We start from the raw sequence: 19,749 nt of genomic DNA, 5'->3' as shown, positions 1-19,749 counted from the left end.
ATTGATTAACGATATGTTTTTGAGAAACGCTGTCCTCAAGACACCAATTGCAAGAACTATGGCTACTCTTACACCTGTGGCAACTAAATCTGCACCACCTGCAGCCGCTTCTTATTCACAAGCCATGAAGGCTAGCAACTTGTTGTTCGTCTCTGGTCAAATCCCTTATACACCGGACAATAAGCCAGTGGAAGGTTCCATCAGTGATAAAACTGAGCAAGTCTTCTCCAATGTGAAGAGCATTTTGCAAGCTGGTAACTCTTCATTAGAACGTGTTGTTAAAGTCAACGTTTTTTTGGCAGACATCAAGTACTTTGAAGAATTCAACAAGGTTTACGCTAAGTACTTCAATGAACACCAACCTGCTAGATCTTGTGTTGCCGTTGCGGCTCTTCCAAAGAACTGTGACTTGGAGATGGAAGTCATCGCTGCTGAAGTCGACTAATGGACTAGATTAATATAGTATAGTTGTATAGGAATTAACTATATTAAAGCAAAAAAGAGTGACTGTTACATTCATAATGTGCGGGTGTTTCTGAAAAATATTCTATTTTTTTTCAAATTCAGTTTTAATTTTGTTTTCCTGTCTGCGTCGCGAGATTTTGTCAGACAATCGGTCCGTGAGCTAGGCGGAGCTGCCTGGAAGACCTTCCGTCTAGCTTCTGTCTAGACCTCTGAGCCTCTGCCTAGCATCTGCCAATTCTCCGTCCAGCGTCCTTTCTTGCTTCCCCTCGACGCAACTTTCTCCACCGACGCAAACGATGGAATTTTCCAAGGCATCGCCCATCGAAACTGCAAACGGTTCAGGCAGTATACGCCCTGTTCAAAGGTTATTTTGACAATTTGGCAGTTGAGGAAGATTTTTTGGATAACCAATACCAGAGCGTCAATAACAATGGCTAGATACGGTGCTACCTCCACTAACCCAACCAAGTCCGCCAGTGCTCGTGGCTCCTACTTGCGTGTCTCTTTCAAGAACACCAGGGAGACTGCTCAAGCCGTTAACGGTTGGGAGTTGACCAAGGCTCAAAAATACTTGGCTCAAGTTTTGGAACACCAAAGAGCTATTCCATTCAGAAGATTCAACAAGTCTATGGGTAGAACCTCTCAAGGTAAGGAATTTGGTGTTACTAAGGCTAGATGGCCAGTTAAGTCCGTTTTGCACGTTCAAAATTTGGTTCAAAACGCTGCAGCTAACGCTGAATCTAAGGGTTTGGACGCCACTAAATTGTACATCTCTCACATCCAAGTTAACAAATCCCCAAAGCAAAGAAGAAGAACTTACAGAGCTCACGGTAGAATCAACAAGTACGAATCTTCTCCATGCCACATTGAATTGGTTCTTACTGAAAGGGGGGACGCCGTCTCCAAGGCTGCTGAAAAGAACGTCGCCAGATTGTCTTCCAGACAAAGAGGTAGAATCGCCGCTGAAAAGCGTATCTCTGCTTAATTTTTGAAAGTAATACGGGAAAAATTCTAATACTCTAACGTTTTCTGGTGTATAATCATATAAATTTTTAACATATTGTCAAACAAAGAAATAGAACAGATTTTTCTCACTGTACTGTACTGTGATGTTTTACTGCTATTGTATTTACTAGTCTTCAAATGAGTATAACTGTTATTTACTATACCTGTACACCTCGAACCATACCGTTTCCAATACCTGCTCCTGCTCCTGCTCCTGCCCCTGCTCCGACTCCAGGATTGCCGATAGCTGCACCACCATTAGCCATTAAATTGGCAGGTGCGGCCACAGGTTGTGTTGGTGGGTTGATCACCCCGAGTTCTGGCTTCGTCTTACCGCTTAAATTAATCACATAGATGCTCATCATGAAAACCAGAGCATGTGAACCGATGCAATACAGTAAAAATGCCATTCTTGTTTTTCTGTTGGCCAAAATGACCTTCGCAAAACTAGAGAACAGCCTTTCCCATATGGATAATTTGTTCTTTCTGTAATATTCCATTTCTTTTTTCTTGAAACTGTTCAATGGATTTAGTGAATCCTCATAGGTATGTGAATATTGAGCTTCCGTATCGACAAGTGACAATGCCGCTGATGATGATGTATTGGTCATATCATTAGTACTAGTTTGTGTATAACTGGTCAAGTAACGTATACGTTCGTACAATTTACCGTTATCTGTCTTCAATTTAGCAATTTCGGTCTTCAACTTATTTCTTTCTACACCGTTCTGCCTCAATTGTTTTTCCAATTCTACATTTTTACTACGGAATCTGTCCCTTTGTTTTGTCACAATGGGTAGAATAGTATTATTGTTTGTAGATGCATTTACTTCAGTTTCTTCTGGTATGCCCACAATGGATGTGGTTGGTGACAACTTGCCGCTGCCACCATTTTGTGGGACAGTTCTACTTTTAACTTGTCTTGTGATTCCAGAGATCATACTATTAGTATCGTTGAAACCTGCATCCACTTCTTCAATCTTTTGTAGATCCAATTCTAGTTTATTATTCAATTGTTCCAATTCTGTCACTTTCTTCTCCAAATGATTCACCTTTGTCTCTAGACTAGTAACGTTCTCCTCGTAGTTGGAACATTTTACACGTAAATCTGCTAAATTGGCTTGCAGTTTTTTATTGGCAGATATCAAACTTGATTCCACTTTATCGTGAGTGTTGGTATCATCACCATTTGTTTCACCATCTTCGTCGTCGGCACCAAATTCTATTCTTCTCAAAGCTGATAACTCTTCCTTCAATTTGTTGTAATCTGCATAATTGTCCAATTTCATTCTAATGTTAGAAACTTCAGTCTTGTAATATGTAGTTTCTGCTTGTAAGGATTTCAACTGCTCGCTCAATTCGGTTTGTAGCTTGGTATGAGAACTACGTTCACGTTCCAAAGATGCACTCAAAAGAGCATTCTCACTTTCCAAATGTTTTATCTTAGTTTCTCTAGATTGCAATTGAGATTCCTGCTCTGCTGTGCTAGTAGCCTTAGCTAAGAGGCCATTTAACTCTTCATTTCTCTTCTCTAACTGTAGCACTCTTGAGTGTGAAGATTCTAATTCTTGTGCCAATAAGTTGTATTCTGAAGAATCCGTGTAGTTCTTGGACTCCATTGCACCATTTGTTCTGTTGGTCTCTTCGCTACTAGCGCCACCAAACTCGACTTGTTTAGAAATCTTCGATTCCAATGCCTTATTATTAGAGGTCAAAGATTCTAACTGTTTAGTCAAATCTGTCTCTCTTTGGTTCCAATTTCTTTGTCTTTCATTCCAGGTGGAATTTATCTCCTGTTCTTTGGCGCTTAGCCTCTTGGCTGTAGTAACAGCGGAATTCTGCTCTAAATCTAATAGTCTCGATTTCAAATTATCGTAATCAGCGTATTTGGCTAATTTATCCTCTAAGACTTCCACTTTCTCTTTCAATTCCTTAGAATCATCGACTTTGCTAAGTTTCTCTAAGGAATGTTGTAATAAAGGCTTAGGATCTGGAGCCTCTGCTAATTTAGCATAAATATCTAAAAGAATAACCTCTGAAAATTTGGACCTTTTTGTCAGATTATCAATTTCTTGTTGGTATTGTTTAATGATTTTATTGACACTGCCCAGTTTCTCTTCAGATTCCAATTTTTTAAATTTTTTGGTCTCAGTAGCAAGTTGCTTTCTAGATTCAAGAGACTGTGTCTCGTTATCCTTCACTACTATAACATCTTTATCTAGTTGTTTCTGTAAATCTGCCAAATCTGCCCTTGACCACAGATCAAAAGCATGAGAGTATATTGATGAGTCCATGATCAAACACTAAATAGTTCCCAATGAATAATTTTAATCAAGTGAAAGAATCCGGTGAAAGAAGTCAATGGTCATTCCTTGTTGTTGATTCTCGTTTCAAGTGTAATTGAAAGGGTTCAATTCTGTAAGAAGTTGTTGATTTTACCTTGAAGACGAGAATGATGCGCCAGTTTTCTTTCCTTCGCCAGCTACACGTGACATAGTGTATCGTTCTATTTGAATATTACATAGTTTTAGTTTTACAAAAGATGAATAATGTTAGGGAAATAATACAGAGTTGGATAGTTCCATGCAATTCCATTTTCATTTCGCTCTTTCTCTCTTTCTCTATTTTTTGGGCTAAATTTTGGGTAAATCTTAGGTATGAGGATGTATGTACGGCTAAAACACCGTAATTATCACCGTCATCATCATGCAGACCAATACCTATACGATTGCGGAGCTTCGACAGATACTGGTTTTACGTCCTCCTCTGACCTGTTCGTAGAAATTCCTGATTGTGCCGTTGTTTCAGAATTGGCAAATGCAGACCCAATGCTTAATTTCGGTGGATGAGAAACTAAACTCTTAATCTCCTCCACATATCTGGAGAGTTTTTCCTTATCTTCAAAACAAGTTAAGGAGTCCTCTAATTTTTGTGATATATTTTTGGTATGTTTAGCGAGTGATATTCTCTGTACAAGAACGTCCTCCTGTTGTCTTTGCAAAGTTTTCTTCTCCAATTCCAAGGATTTTTCTACTTTATCCAGTAACTTCAGTTTTACTTCTACTTTTTGTAATTGGACTTGAGCCATTTGATGTGCGATGGATGTCATCTGTCTCTCTTCATTGTTGGCGAATACATGAGAACGTACCCCTAGTGAGGAAATTGCCAATTGCGAAGCCTCTTTTGCAGTAGGTGGTGGTGGTGGTTCTGATGGTGACAATGATGATTTGTTATCTTCCTCCTTTGGTTCTAATTTTCGTAATGCTCTATCCGTCATGTGTTGTACCACTTTTGGATCAACAAGTCCTACTAAAAATGCTAAGGTGGACATTACCGGATTTTCGCTTTTCGAGAAGGGTAAATGAGGTGCGTATTTGAGTGAGCCCAAATCGGATCCGTCTTCACTATTTCGATGCAAGAATTTATCTTCAATGGGCATCTGTATGAATTTTAAGATGCATTGCTCGGGAGTTTTATTACCAACCTCTTTGGCAATCTTATACCACTCGGATCCATGCATTTGAATACCTTTTAACAATTTTTCTACGTCATTTTCTTGCCAACCGTCATCTACGTTGGTACTAGCCTTGACAACCTTTGGTCTTTTGGCTCCGTGTGGATTTTCCACAGGTTCTTCCTCCCCATTATCTTCGTTCGTGCGACCTTTCTCTTTATCTTCATCCTTGATTTCGGGACTACTGGTAATCGCTGATTGAGATTTACGCTTTTCCTCCTTTAGATATTTATGAAGAGCACTACTGGAATCATCTGTATCCATCATTTTTTTCAGTTTGGCCATGTCAGGTAGTTGTACAGATGGTTTATAACTTTCAAATGGGAACAGCCCCCTAGGAGCATCATGTCTAGTGGAATATTCACCAGTGAATGGTGGTTCGACACTTTTCGGTAATAGTTGAGCATCCACTTGATAATTTATTAACCCCCATTTCATGAGGAATTTATGAATACGAAATACGGCAGCGGCATCACCACATACATTTCTCCTAGCAGTGGTAACACTAAAATATTCGTTTGGGTTCAACCGATAGGAATTAACCATAAAATTACGAGATTTAACGTATACCTGTGGTGTTTTTGATGGGATTCTATTGGTGAAAAATTCTGGTAATGATTGTTTCTCAATTGGATGTATTTTAGTTAAATTAAACCATTTGGCATAATTGGGAATTACAATTTCATGGGACTGAGGGACAGCCAAATCATTATCATCTGTTGCTGTCAGATGCGTCGTAGTTTTCGTTGCGTTAGTGGGAGGCGCCGTCGTAGGTACAGCAGGTTTAGATAGTTCTGAGGCTGGTGGTGGTGGAGGGTACTGCTCTAAAGAATTTTTGGATTGTTTTCCCTCATTTTCTTGCTCGATTCCTACTGATGGTTTCTCTTCACTCTTATCCCCATTTTCGTTGACCCCATTATCGTTACCATGATTATTAGTAGCATCGTTACCATTATTTTGATTATTTTGATTAGTATTATCATTATTAACGCCGTTATTATTATTGTAAGTATTATTATCGTTTCCATTGTTTTCGTTTTCGTGTTCTTTTTGATTCTCGTTCTCATCTACCTTTTCATCTTTGTCACCATTGTTACCACCACTAACACTTTCTTCGTTCTCTATTTTTACATCAGGCTCGCTTTCCACTTGAGGATTAGCTTCGGCAGCCTTATTTTCTTCAATATTATCATCTTTATCTTTTATTCGATCTTCATCCTGTGAACCTGTTTCTTTACTCGGAAGCTCAATATTTCTCGGGTCTTGATCTTGTTGCAGAAGTTCTTGATTCTGCTGCTGTTGTCCTAGTTGCAGAAGTTCTTGCTGTTCTTGCTGTTCCTTTTCTGGTTGTTGTGGTTCTTGATCTTGCTGCTCTTGTTGTTCTTGTTGTGGTTCTTGATCTTGTTGATCTTGTTGTGGTTCTTGATCTTGCTGATCTTGTTGATCGTATTGATCTTGTTGATCTTGCTCTTGTACTTGATGCTGCTCTGATTCTTTTTCCAACGGCAGCGGCAGTTCTTGTTTTTGGTCTTGGTCTTCTTCTATGGGTTCGCCAAATAAATCTTCATCATTCTTCATGCTAAGATCATCAGAAACATCAGCAGTATTTGCATCAGGTACTCCAGGTACTGAAGTTGGACTAACCCCACCACTGTTATTATTATCAGACTCTAAATTCTTTAAATTATCCATTAGGCGTGAAAAACGAAACTAAACAAAAATAAAAGGAAAGGAAGGGAGAGGACAGTGTCTAACGGTCAACGTCTAGTTTTATGATTAAGCAATCAAAGGTCAATTGAAAATTCTACTATAGATCAAATGTAATTAAACGGTGCTGGAGAAAATCGTTAACAATACTTTTGTTTTATTTTGTACAGGAAAGGCAACTGAGAAAAAAATACTCTTTGGCCCGAAACGAAAACGCCCAATTGTAATTGTAGATCCAATTGACACGTTACAAAAAATTCAAAAACTTATTATTTTATCAACGCTTAATTGATAGTATTAACGTGCATATATGTCATCCATCAACTTCTGAATAGTACTGGTATCTCTTGAATGTCGGCCAGTAAGTTTGGAGAGAAGTGATGGAGGAAAAAAAAAAGATTGAGATGCGGGTAACGTAATTTCGTGGAAAGTGAGTAATGATTTGTTGGTGTCTAAGATATTCTTTATGCGCCTAGTGCTATTCCTTAGAAAAGCCCAGTCAACTGTTGGATAATTTCAGCGTCTCAGCTCAAATGTGTTCAGTGTATTCTGTTTGTTTTTATTATCTATTCTCCGTTGTTCATTAATCGTTTTGTCCCTGCATGTTTACATTTGAAAAAAATATCAAGAGCACTTTACAAAAATTAAATAATTTCTACCTAATATGTATGTGTGATTGAGTAAAACCCAGAGATGGTTGGTTTGCAGTCTGAAGAATAGGCACTAGTTAAACACTATGATGCATATTGCTATATATCATACAGAACTGTCAAATGACATGTCAAATGACACACTTATCATGTGATTACAGGGTTCTTATGTGATTTACGAATAACGTACACTATGATAAAACTTTCGAACAAAGAAAAATTCTTGGCAAAGAAGAAGAAGTCTGAAAAAATATATTAAATTTGCAACCAGCGCTTCAAAACAAACAGAAAAGTCGAATGACTTAGATTGAGGCTTCCTCTTTCTTTCTTCCTTGCCCCCTTCATTTTTTCCAGATAGTGTCTCTTGCATATGGACAGTAACCTATACACAAATGAGTAACGGTGTAGATCGTCCTTCGAGAAATAGACAATCCATATCAGGAGCCATCTCAGTGTCTCTGGGACTGAATAGACAGGTTCATCGCAATAGCGATGGTGAATTTACCAATTATAATAACACTAACAATAATGGAGGAAGAATTAATCAGAATGATTCATCTTCCATAGAAATAGTATCACCACCTTTTTACAATTCAAATAACTATGCAGGCCGTTCATATCTAGGTGGTGGATTTTTATCAGCTTCCCCAAAGATGAATCTGCAACAACGAAATGATGATTCCTCAGTATTACCAATTGATCGAAGTAGAAGTAAATCCATTCATGGTTCTCAAATAATTCACAGACAGACGGCAGAACTTTCGAACAATTTTAGTGATGACACAACTGGTATGGAAGAAGTACGAAATCGTTATGATGCTATGGAGGATGAAAATTCATCGTTACACCATTATATGACGCATCAAGATTATCAAACATTACCTGGGGGCACAGATGAAGATTGGACGAATAATAATAATAGCCAAACTGCGAGAGCTAGCGGCAGTAGCATCGTCCAATTTGGTCAAGATGTATTACATTATTTCCCTTCAGCAGTGTTAGGTCTCCTTCTAAACATTTTGGATGGATTATCATATGGTATGATTATTTTCCCTATTACTGAACCTATATTCTCTCATTTGGGATCAACCGGGTTATCGATGTTTTACATTTCCACCATAATATCACAATGTCTTTACTCAGGTGGTCTTTCCAGTTTTACGTCAGGTATTGGTAGTGAAATGATTGAAGTTACACCTTTTTTCCATACAATGGCATTTGCCATTAGAGATGCTATTCCAGGTCAAGACGATGATATTATTACAACCACCATATTTTGTTATGCAATCAGTTCTGTGGTCACAGGTATTACATTTTATTTATTGGGTAAATTAAGATTAGGCAAAATCGTTGGATTTTTTCCTAGACACATTTTAATTGGTTGCATTGGTGGTGTTGGATATTTCCTCTTAATAACTGGATTGGGTGTTACTACTAGACTCGCCAAGATTGAGTATACCTGGGAATTTTTAAAGAAACTGTTCTTAGATACAGATATTTTATGGAAATGGCTTTTACCTGTTGTGCTAACGATCTTACTTGTGAATACTCAGAAATGTTTTCAAAACTCCTTGGTTTTACCTTCTTTCTACATCGTTACTTTGATTTTATTCCATTTTGTCGTAGCAATTGTACCCAGTATCTCATTGGACCAATTGAGAGATTTAGGGTGGATTTTTCCAGCAGCTACTTCGAAGGACAGATGGTTTGATCACTACAAATTATTTGATTGGCATAAAGTACATTGGAATTTGGTTCTGGCCCAGATTCCTACAATGTTAGCATTGACTTTCTTCGGTATTTTGCATGTCCCCATCAACGTTCCAGCACTGGCCATTTCTTTACATATGGATAAATTCGATGTCGACAAAGAATTAATTGCCCATGGTTATTCCAATTTTATCAGTGGTATGGTAGGATCGATTCAAAACTATTTGGTTTATACAAATAGTGTTCTTTTCATTCGTGCTGGTGCTGATTCTCCATTCGCTGGTTATATGCTGGCCATTTTGACTTTTGCAGTTATGGTCATTGGTCCTGTTATTGTTTCATTTATACCAATCTGTATCGTTGGTTCTTTGATCTTTTTACTCGGTTACGAACTATTGGTGGAAGCATTATTGGACACTAGGGGAAAAGTAACCAATTTCGAATACATTACCATCGTGATCATTGTGCTCACAATGGGAATTTACGATTTTGTTCTCGGTGTTATTGTAGGAATTTTAATTGCCTGCTTTTCATTTCTGGTGGATAGTACTAAATTACAAACTATTAACGGTGAATTCGATGGTAAAGTGGCAAGGAGTACTGTTAATCGTGATTACGTGCAAAGCAATTTCTTAAACGGAGTTGGTGAACAAATCTATGTGTTAAAATTACAAAACGTTCTTTTCTTTGGTACTATCATATCTATTGAAGAAAAAATTGATAAGTTATTAGAAATCACTGATTCCAAAAGTTCCAGTAAGCGTAGAATCAAATATTTGATTCTTGACTTCAAAAACATTAACGCCGACAATATCGATTATTCTGCAGCCGAAGGTTTCAATAGGATTAAAAGATTTACACAGACCAAAAGAATCAAACTAATCATTTCATCCATTAAGGAAAGAGATCACATCTACAATGTTTTCAGCAATGTGGGCCTATTAGACGATGTGGAATTGTTCAATGATTTAAACGGTGCCTTAGAATGGTGTGAAAACGAATTTTTAGGTGAGTATAAGAAGCTACGTGATAGAGCAAGAGAAAAGATGCAGCATAGTTATAACGTTACCTCTGCTATTGAAGCCGCTGCTGCTAAAAAAGTACCAACAGATAATAATCAAATATCCAAGAAGAATTTATCATTGCTTAACTTTAGAAACCTATCGTCATTACCGATGAATACTCCACGTAACCATCAAATGCTTTCAGTGGCTCAAAACATGTTCAATGACGAAGAAGATGTTGATGCCTTGGAAGATGAGAGCTGCAATGACGGCCAACAACCAGTTTTACCTCTGCTATTATTTGCCCTAAAATCCTATAGAAAGAACATTACTTCCACTGACCCTCATTTGAGGGAAAGGGAGACCCAATTATGGAGTCAATTGGTACCTTATTTCGTGAAAAGGAGATTAACCACGCAATCCATTCTTCTACATAACCAAGATTTTTTCTTTGTCGTAGAATCTGGATTACTGAAAATTGCACTCGATTTACCTCAAGGTGTAGTTTATGAAACCATGTCTAACAGAACTTGTTGCGGCAATATCGTTGGTTCTGATTACAAGTCCTCCGAAGAACATAAAGTTACTATTGTAACAGAGACTGACACCTGTTTATGGCTGATAGACGTTGATGGGTTACAAAAGCTTAGAGCAGAGAATTTACAACTGTACACTGAGCTGGTATTACTGTGTCTACTAATCAAGAGCAGAAGATTCGAACAGCTTCTAGGTTACACTTTGGTAAGCGCTTAATTCATATAATAGTTAATATGCATGATAATAATAATAACATCCGTAACTAGCCGCCGATTATATTCTATTAGAGCTTCGGGCAATGGATCCCGATATTCTTTGGTTAAATGATCCGGAACACCTACACCCAACGCCCAACTTTCCGCAATCGGAGCCGATCACAGAATTTTTCAGTGCCAAATGTTTGGCGTCCAAGGATGCTATATATTTTGTCGATAGCGTTCAGGCTGATAAACTGCGAATATATATACATGCAAAATGCAACGAGTTCGCTTATATACGGAGGTATCGTATACGCGCAAAACTTCTGCGGAAACAGGTGACAAAGGCTAATTGATCGTACGGAACACATATACCGGGAGCCCTTTATCTCGCCATGTTGAGATTGTCTAGCAATGTATTAAAGAACAGTTGTGTTTGTCAAGTCAGTTCTCCTCGTCTGACATCGAAAACACCAATGTCACAAATCTCTCAATTACATACCACTACTCCTTGGTTGCAGGAGCATCGTGTTGAAACTGATGCGTTTGGTGAAATCAAGGTCCCAGCTGACAAGTACTGGGGTGCTCAAACCCAACGTTCCTTTGAGAACTTCAGAATTGGTGGTCAGCGTGAAAGAATGCCAGAAGCTGTGGTTCATGCTTTTGGGATTTTGAAAAAAGCTACAGCTACTGTCAATGAAGCCAATGGTCAATTGGATCCCAAATTGGCTGTCGCCATCAAGCAAGCTGCTGATGAAGTTGCTAGTGGTAAATTAAAGGACCATTTTCCATTGGTCGTTTTCCAAACCGGTTCGGGTACTCAGTCAAACATGAATGCTAACGAAGTTATTTCCAACCGTGCTATCGAGTTATTAGGTGGTAAACTGGGATCTAAATCTGTTCATCCTAACAATCACATCAACATGTCTCAATCTTCGAACGACACTTTCCCTACCGTGATGCACATTGCAGCAGTTTTAGCGATTACCAAAGATTTGTTACCAAACTTGACCGCTCTAAAGGATTCCTTGCAAAAGAAGAGTGAAGAATTCGCAGATATTGTCAAGATCGGTCGTACTCACTTACAAGATGCTACTCCGTTGACTTTAGGTCAGGAATTCTCCGGTTACGTACAACAAGTTGCTAACGGTATAAAACGTGTGGAATCTACTTTGGACAGCTTAAAGCTTTTGGCCCAAGGTGGTACTGCCGTTGGTACCGGTTTAAACACTAAGATTGGTTGGGCTGAAAATGTTGCCGCTGAAGTCGCTAAGGAAACTGGTATTGATTTCCAAACTGCTCCTAACAAATTTGAAGCACTAGCAGCTCATGATGCCGTTGTGGAAGCTAGTGGTGCTCTAAACACTCTTGCCGTATCTCTCTTCAAGATTGCCCAAGATATTCGTTACTTGGGTTCTGGTCCTCGTTGTGGTTATGGTGAGTTGTCCTTACCTGAAAATGAACCAGGTTCTTCTATCATGCCTGGTAAAGTGAACCCAACTCAAAATGAAGCCCTAACCCAAGTCTGTGTTCAAGTGTTTGGTAACCATTCTGCCATCACTTTTGCTGGTGCATCTGGTCAATTTGAATTGAACGTTTTCAAACCAGTGATGATCTCTAACTTGTTAAGCTCCATCAATTTGTTAAGTGACGCTTCTTATTCTTTCCGTGTCCATTGTGTTGATGGTATTCAAGCAAACAGGGAAAATATCGCCAAATTGTTACATGAATCTCTAATGCTTGTTACCGCATTGAACCCTAAGATCGGTTACGATGCTGCTTCTAAGGTTGCAAAGAACGCTCACAAGAACGGCATTACTCTAAAGGAATCTGCCCTACAACTAAACATTTTAACGGCAGAAGAATTCGACCATTGGGTGGTTCCTGAGCACATGATCGGTCCTAAACCATAAATTCGTAATGGTTAAGATAAAGTTTAAAGGACCAGCAAAAAACAAAGATAACAAACAAGATACCATTATCACAAACAGCAAAAACATTCCAATTCTTAAACCGCGGTAAATAGATATTTTTATTATTACAAAGTAGTATAGGATAGCAACGCCACACACGACACTGAAACATAGTGTAACGAGTGATTGGCATGGTTAACGATAGTTAGAACACGAACATCTAAAGTACTTAGATTTATCGTATATTCTTACAAGTGATATTATCTTACTATTGCAAACCAGCAATTCGAGAAGGTATTAGTCATTGTGCTCGTTATGTCGATAACCGCCGAGATTCTTGCTACCCCCCTTTTCTACTGCTGATGTTATTATTACATTCGCTCCCCTATATTTTCATATCATATCATATCACATCGTATCGTATTATTTTCTTTTGATGATAACCCTACGAACACCGCTGTGGCTGATGGGGCACGTAGAGACAAAAGCTGATTGTCGCACCCACGTCACAGCTCGCATGCGGTAACTTTCTCTTAGTGGTTTATTTCTGAGACAGCATGGACTTTCACCCGAATTTAAGGGGTGTCATTTTACTACTGCACGAAGGAAATAGGGGAGGGGAAAGACGAGCCGCGGTCCGGGTGACGGGTCTTGTAAGGGGAGATACCACCGGGGGCAATTTAACCCGAGAAAACTTATATATAAGAGGAGAGAAAACAATCATAGTTATCCTTACCTCGTTTCCTTTACTTATATCTGGAGATAATAGTTTTTCTTTCTCTCTTTATTCTTAGTTTGCCCTCGAGATTATCAAGGGCTATTAGCAATACAAGAAGCAGTAGCCCCTTTTCTCAATCCAATACAACATACAACTTAACTTACCTTCCCGTTTAAAATAAAAATATACCAATTTAAAAAATGAAGTTTCAAAAAAGTGTTATTCCGGTTGCCACTTTAGCTGGATTAGGATCTGCGTTAATTATTCCTGAACTAACCGGTTCTAACGAGTATGAAAAGAGACCTGAGCGTACAGATGATGTTAACAACGGAGAAAGCGTTGTAGCAACGTCTTTTGAAAAAGGACCTAGCAAGGATGAACTCGCAGTTTTTGCTTCTAAATTAACACAAGAAGTTCAGGACCGTTTTGCTCCATTGGTTGTTCCAGAGGACACCCTTGGCGTTTTGGAAAACCGTTACATTATTTTGTTTAAGAAGGGTGTTAACCCTCAAGAAATCGGTTTTCACAGAGAATTAATCGAACAAGTTCATTTGCAAGAGGTTTCTCAATTACCTGAAGAACATTCATTTTTCGAAGGTATTAGGCTTGATGGCGTGTACGATTCACCACTCGGTGGCATTGACCATACTTTTGACATCAACGGTATGCTGATGGGTTATTCTGGTTATTTCCCAAGCAAAGTTTTAGATGTTATTCGTATGAGCCCATTGATTGAAATGGTGGAACAGGACTCAGTTGTGTACACTCAAAAAGCTGATACTGAGAATGGTGCACCTTGGGGGTTGGCACGTATCTCTCATAGAGAAAGATTGAACCTGGGTAGTTACAACAAATACTTGTACGACGAACAAGGTGGTTCTGGTGTCACCAGTTACGTTATCGACACTGGTGTTAATGTTCATCACAACCAATTTGGTGGTAGAGCCAAGTGGGGGAAAACCATTCCTGCCGGCGACCTAGACGAAGACGGTAACGGTCACGGTACCCATTGTGCTGGTACAATTGGTTCTTCCACTTATGGTGTTGCTAAAGGTGCAGATATCGTTGCCGTTAAGGTATTGAGATCTAATGGTTCTGGGTCCATGTCTGATGTGCTGAAAGGTGTCGAATGGGCTGCACAAGATCACCAGAATGCTGTTAAGCAGAAAAAGCCAGGTTTTAAGGGCTCTACCGCTAACATGTCTCTTGGTGGTGGTAAATCGCCATCTTTGGACCAAGCCGTTAATGCTGCCGTGGCTGCAGGTCTCAACTTTGCCGTGGCTGCAGGTAACGAAGATCAAGATGCTTGTAACACTTCCCCAGCAAGTGCCTCTGGTCCTATCACGGTCGGTGCTTCCACTTTGAGTGATGACAGAGCCTATTTTTCCAACTATGGTAAGTGTGTGGATGTTTTTGCACCTGGTCTAAACATTTTGTCCACTTACATCGGTTCTGACTCTTCTACTGCCACCTTATCTGGTACTTCGATGGCTTCTCCACATGTTGCTGGGTTGTTGGCTTACTTCTTATCATTACAACCTGGTTCTGATAGTGAATTTGATGCTGGTTCTTCAATTTCTCCAGACCAACTGAAGAAGAAATTACTTGCATTTAGCACTAAAGATGTACTATCTGATATCCCATCTGGTACCCCTAACCTGTTGATTTACAACGGTGGTGGTGGTGACCTAAGTGGATTCTGGGGATCCAAGGAAGTTGCTCAAGAGTTGGAGTTCAACGAAAAAGTCGATTTGGAGTTACACGATTTGGTTGATGAGTTGGGATCTAAGACTGATGCTGTTTTTGGTCAGATTAGAGGTCTAATGGACAGACTCGACATCATTTAAAAAAATTAAATCTTTTGGGGGCATTTTTTTAATTTTGGTTTCTTTTATGTGTGTGCGTTATTTTTTATTAAGAATTTAAAGGGCATTGTATTTGTTTGGAGGTAATAGACTTAACCATCATCATATAGTGTTTGGGTAATAAATTGAATAGATTGTTATTTGCCATTAAATATAGTATTATTTCTTTATTATTTGTTTAGTTTTTTTCGTTATACGGCAGAGCGCCCTTGAAAAATTTGAGTTGACGAAAAAATGAGATGAGATGAGATGAGATGAGATGGAGGTGAACTTAAAAGTAAGTGTAAGATAACTTAGAAGTACCTGTACTCCCATCTTCACAAAGGCAGAGTTGCAGTAAAACAGAGGTTAAAGATGCGTCAGAAAAGAGCTAAGTCATATAAAAAACAAATGCTAGTTTATAACTATGCATTTAGATTTAGAGAACCATATCAAGTTCTAATAGATGATCAACTAGTATCGGATTGTCAAAAATCTCATTACGATTTAGTTGGTGGGTTGAAAAGGACTTTGCAGGCAGAAGTAAAACCCATGATAACTCAATGTTGTATGCAAGCACTTTACTTCACTAAAAATCAAGATGCTATTGAATTGGGTAAATCATTCGAAAGGCGTCGTTGTAATCACCCACCAAAGGAAGCCAAACCACCACATGAATGTATTCAAAGTGTTGTTAACGTTAATGGCTCTAATAAACATCGTTATGTGGTGGCTTCACAGGATGTTACATTGAGAAGAAAGCTCAGAAAAGTTCCAGGTGTACCGTTAATTCACATGTCAAGATCGGTTATGGTTATGGAACCATTAAGTGAAGCTAGTAGTCGTGTAAATGAAATGTCAGAAAGGGAAAAATTGTTGAAAGGGCTCAACGATCCTAAATTGGCTGGATTAAAGACCACACCATCAGTAGAGAATGAGTTGGAATCAGAAAGCCAACCACCAGCAAAGAAACGTAAGGGTCCAAAAGGTCCGAATCCATTGAGTGTCAGAAAGAAGCAAAAGAAACCAGAACAACAAGGACAGGGACAAGGACAAGAACAAGAACAAGAACATGAGAGTGAACGTGAACACGAGGACGCTGGAAAAAAGAAGAGACGCAGAAGACGTAAGCATAAAGGTTCACATGAAGACGGAGATGGTCAGGAGAATAGTGCAGGAGAAGTAGAAGCAGAAGATCGTCCTCAAGAAGATCGTCCTCAAGAAGATCGTCCTCAAGGAGATCAAAACAGTGATTAACAAGACGCGTAAATCAATTTTTTTGTATAATACTTTTTATGGATTCGTAAATAACGATATTTCACAAACACGAAGTGAGCTTAAAAGTAAACTAAAGTTGCAAATGGATTGATGCCCATGAAAACAATAATACGGATGGGTCAGTTAAAACAATTGTATTCAATTGGTTTCCACTAGACCTTTAAAAGGATGGGATCATCACCGGCTGGAGGTGGTGAAGATGCAGAAGAACTTAATATAACGGTTGCCGTTAGGAGTAGAGGTAGAAATGAGAGAGAGATAAGGGCAAAGAGTTCAGTGGTAGTTTCAGTTCCTGATGTGATGGGTTCTCATGAAGTTGCTATAAATACTACTGATGATGTTGGTATTACTGCACAGATGAACTCGAAGACGTATGCTGTTGACAAAGTATTTGGACCGAGCGCTAATCAACAATTAATCTTTAAAGAAATCGCAGAACCACTATTTGGAGATTTTCTCAAAGGCTATAATTGTACGGTTTTAGTTTATGGTATGACATCAACTGGTAAAACTTATACAATGACAGGTGATGAGAAATTGTACAATGATGAATTGAGTGATTCTGCAGGTATAATTCCAAGAATTCTGTTTAAACTCTTCGAAACACTAGATTTGCGAGATGAAGATTATGTGGTTAAATGTTCCTTTGTGGAGCTTTATAATGAAGAGTTAAAGGATTTATTAGATGATAGTGTTGAAAATTCATCAATGAGAAAATTAAGAATTTACGATTCGGGTTCAGGTTCAAATAGTAATAGCGGTAGTAGGAAGAATTCCAGGAATAACTCACCAAAATTAGTGACAGATCCAATGATTAATAGAAGAAGAATGCGTACGGTGCCCCTATCAAGTTCGCTGGCGAAACAACAACATCAGTGGCAGCAGAGACGAGAACAACAACATCAACTGCGAGAGCAGCAGCAACGAGAACAACAAGCTCAACAACAACAAAAGGAACAACAGCAAAGGGAACAACAACAGGATTCTCCTTCCGGAGTCTATATCCAAAATTTACAAGATTTCCACATTACCTCAGCAAGAGATGGTCTTCAACTTTTACAAAAAGGCCTTAGGAATAGACAAGTAGCCACTACAAAGATGAACGACTTTTCTAGTAGATCACATACCATTTTCACGATAACACTTTACAGAGAACATCAAGGCGAAATGTTCAAAGTTTCCAAAATGAATCTGGTGGATCTAGCGGGTTCTGAAAATATTAGTCGATCTGGAGCTCAGCACCAAAGAGCTAAAGAAGCTGGTTCCATTAATCAGTCACTTTTAACATTAGGTAGAGTGATCAATTCGTTAGCAGACAAAAGTGCACATGTACCATTTCGAGAATCTAAGTTAACCAGACTATTGCAAGATTCTCTTGGTGGTAATACAAAGACAGCTCTAATAGCAACGATATCACCTGCGAAGATTAACTCTGAAGAGACGTGCAGTACTCTACAATATGCTTCCAAGGCTAAAAACATAAAAAATAGACCTCAGTTGAGATCTTTTATCATGAAGGACATACTTGTTAAAAACATTACTGCGGAATTGGCAAAGGTTAAATCAGATCTTCTTTCAACAAAATTGAGAGAAGGTGTCTACATGAGTCAAGATAATTATAAAGAGATAACTAATGATTTGGAATCCTATAAAACTGAGATACAAGAATCTAAAAGAATTATTGAAAGACTAAGTTCACAAAATTCTCTTTTATTAAAGGATAAAAAAGCCTCTAACGAAGTTAATGAATTACAAAGAATCAAATTACAAAATATGAAAGATGTTATGAGTGGACTTTCCGAAAAATTAGAATCTCAGCATAAAAAGGAGCAAGAATTGGTAGACATGACTTGTAACTTAAAATCAACGTTGTCGCTTACACAATCAGTAATTAAAGAATATGGTCAAAGAGAAAAGCAAATTTCAGAACGAATGCAAATGATTTTAGGACAGGAATTCTTACAATTTAGACAAATGCTCGTTAATAATATTGAAGATATTAGAACCAATCATAGTGGTAATGATATTCTTCATGAAGGAGAACAAAATGGGATCCAACAGAATCTAAATGTGTTGAGGCAAGAAGTGGTCGAACTATTGGGCTTGGCTCAAAAGAGGGCGGAAAAAATGTATAAGGATTGGATAGAAAAAATATTGGAGGAGGCCCCCACTGTTTTCCAGGCAATTTCTAATAAAGTGGACCAAGTGGAAGTTACTGTTAACACTTATCATCAAAGGTTAACCGAAAACCTTTCTGATATCAGTGAGGGGTATAATAATTTGAAACAATATTTCAATGATCACTTCTTCAAAAATAATCACGAAGAAGTACTCAATTCACATATCGATAAGACCTATCAACAATTACAATTTTCGGCAGATGGGTTATTACAAAAATTTAAACAGATGATGGATGATCATCTGAAAGATAATAAAACTTTAATGATGAAAAGTTTACAATCAGCTACGACTGAAGCTATTGATAAAGAAATGCAATTGTTTGAACCACAAAGAAAAAAATGGGAAGAGTCGTTCGACCTGATTAACAACTGTGATTCCATTAGCAATGGTTTCAACGGCGATATGAGATCAGCTCTTTCAGACATCAAATCCACATTCGGTTCATCGACCGACGTTATCAGCAGATCAGTCTCGAAAGTAAAGGATGAAGTAAAGGGTTATGAAGATGCCTCTACGATTTTGGATGGTAATGAAGTTGTCAAGAGGCAAATTGCTGATATAATAAACAAGGACAGTTCGTTAAGAAATGGATTATACAAATCTATTAAATCTTCACAAGGTCATATTTCTGCATTCGATGAACTGAAGGAACGTATTCGAAATACTATTGCATCGGAAAATAGTACGCTTCATCAGAATAAAATTGCAACTACTCCACCTCTCGGGCAAAATAGTGAAAGAAGTCCTTTAAAACCTACTGTGCTTCAACCCAATCAATTGCCTGAAAATTGGAGGTATGGATTGCGATCCCCACCAAAGGACCAACTGAGTAAGAGCAATGGTGAACTTAAGAGACATCAAGACAACGAAACTTTAGAGGAGAATGTAAACAAAATCTCACGATTGGAATAAAGAAACACGGGTGATGGATGAGCTTTAACACTTTCGATTCTTTCAGTACCAATACGTACTGTTTTGTATTATTACTAATTAACTGCTTTTAGAAAGCAAATTTATAGGTTCTAA

General features: G+C 38.3%; 9 protein-coding genes across 9 annotated transcripts; 7 read left to right on the top strand and 2 right to left on the bottom strand.

The window, feature by feature from the left end:
• Window positions 1-13: 13 nt before the first annotated feature.
• On the top strand, window positions 14-445 carry HMF1 (putative isoleucine biosynthesis protein HMF1; the record flags this gene model as incomplete). Its single annotated transcript, XM_002495952.1, has 1 exon — window positions 14-445. One exon carries the CDS (start codon window positions 14-16, stop codon window positions 443-445), a length of 432 nt encoding a protein of 143 aa, XP_002495997.1.
• Window positions 446-895: 450 nt separating this feature from the next.
• ZYRO0C08052g (60S ribosomal protein uL22) lies at window positions 896-1,450 on the top strand (the record flags this gene model as incomplete). The annotated part of the gene is made up of 1 exon (XM_002495951.1): window positions 896-1,450. The coding sequence occupies one exon, from the start codon at window positions 896-898 to the stop codon at window positions 1,448-1,450; it is 555 nt and encodes a 184-aa protein (XP_002495996.1).
• A 178-nt stretch (window positions 1,451-1,628) lies between these two features.
• On the bottom strand, window positions 1,629-3,764 carry COY1 (CCAAT displacement transcription factor COY1; the record flags this gene model as incomplete). Its single annotated transcript, XM_002495950.1, has 1 exon — window positions 1,629-3,764. The coding sequence occupies one exon, from the start codon at window positions 3,762-3,764 to the stop codon at window positions 1,629-1,631; it is 2,136 nt and encodes a 711-aa protein (XP_002495995.1).
• Window positions 3,765-4,174: 410 nt separating this feature from the next.
• On the bottom strand, window positions 4,175-6,676 carry SWI3 (Swi3p; the record flags this gene model as incomplete). Its single annotated transcript, XM_002495949.1, has 1 exon — window positions 4,175-6,676. One exon carries the CDS (start codon window positions 6,674-6,676, stop codon window positions 4,175-4,177), a length of 2,502 nt encoding a protein of 833 aa, XP_002495994.1.
• Window positions 6,677-7,733: 1,057 nt separating this feature from the next.
• VSB1 (Vsb1p) lies at window positions 7,734-10,808 on the top strand (the record flags this gene model as incomplete). Its single annotated transcript, XM_002495948.1, has 1 exon — window positions 7,734-10,808. The coding sequence occupies one exon, from the start codon at window positions 7,734-7,736 to the stop codon at window positions 10,806-10,808; it is 3,075 nt and encodes a 1,024-aa protein (XP_002495993.1).
• Window positions 10,809-11,184: 376 nt separating this feature from the next.
• On the top strand, window positions 11,185-12,702 carry FUM1 (fumarase FUM1; the record flags this gene model as incomplete). Its single annotated transcript, XM_002495947.1, has 1 exon — window positions 11,185-12,702. One exon carries the CDS (start codon window positions 11,185-11,187, stop codon window positions 12,700-12,702), a length of 1,518 nt encoding a protein of 505 aa, XP_002495992.1.
• Window positions 12,703-13,620: 918 nt separating this feature from the next.
• Window positions 13,621-15,267, top strand: ZYRO0C07942g (uncharacterized protein; the record flags this gene model as incomplete). The annotated part of the gene is made up of 1 exon (XM_002495946.1): window positions 13,621-15,267. One exon carries the CDS (start codon window positions 13,621-13,623, stop codon window positions 15,265-15,267), a length of 1,647 nt encoding a protein of 548 aa, XP_002495991.1.
• Window positions 15,268-15,639: 372 nt separating this feature from the next.
• On the top strand, window positions 15,640-16,521 carry UTP23 (rRNA-binding ribosome biosynthesis protein UTP23; the record flags this gene model as incomplete). Its single annotated transcript, XM_002495945.1, has 1 exon — window positions 15,640-16,521. The coding sequence occupies one exon, from the start codon at window positions 15,640-15,642 to the stop codon at window positions 16,519-16,521; it is 882 nt and encodes a 293-aa protein (XP_002495990.1).
• Window positions 16,522-16,710: 189 nt separating this feature from the next.
• Window positions 16,711-19,635, top strand: CIN8 (kinesin motor protein CIN8; the record flags this gene model as incomplete). The annotated part of the gene is made up of 1 exon (XM_002495944.1): window positions 16,711-19,635. One exon carries the CDS (start codon window positions 16,711-16,713, stop codon window positions 19,633-19,635), a length of 2,925 nt encoding a protein of 974 aa, XP_002495989.1.
• Window positions 19,636-19,749: the final 114 nt, after the last annotated feature.

The sequence above is a fragment of the Zygosaccharomyces rouxii genome (assembly GCF_000026365.1).
Source record: "Zygosaccharomyces rouxii strain CBS732 chromosome C complete sequence".
NCBI lineage: Eukaryota > Fungi > Ascomycota > Saccharomycetes > Saccharomycetales > Saccharomycetaceae > Zygosaccharomyces > Zygosaccharomyces rouxii.
The sequence above is the reverse complement of the archived record's forward strand: the minus strand, read 5'-3'. Positions and strand labels throughout refer to the sequence as shown.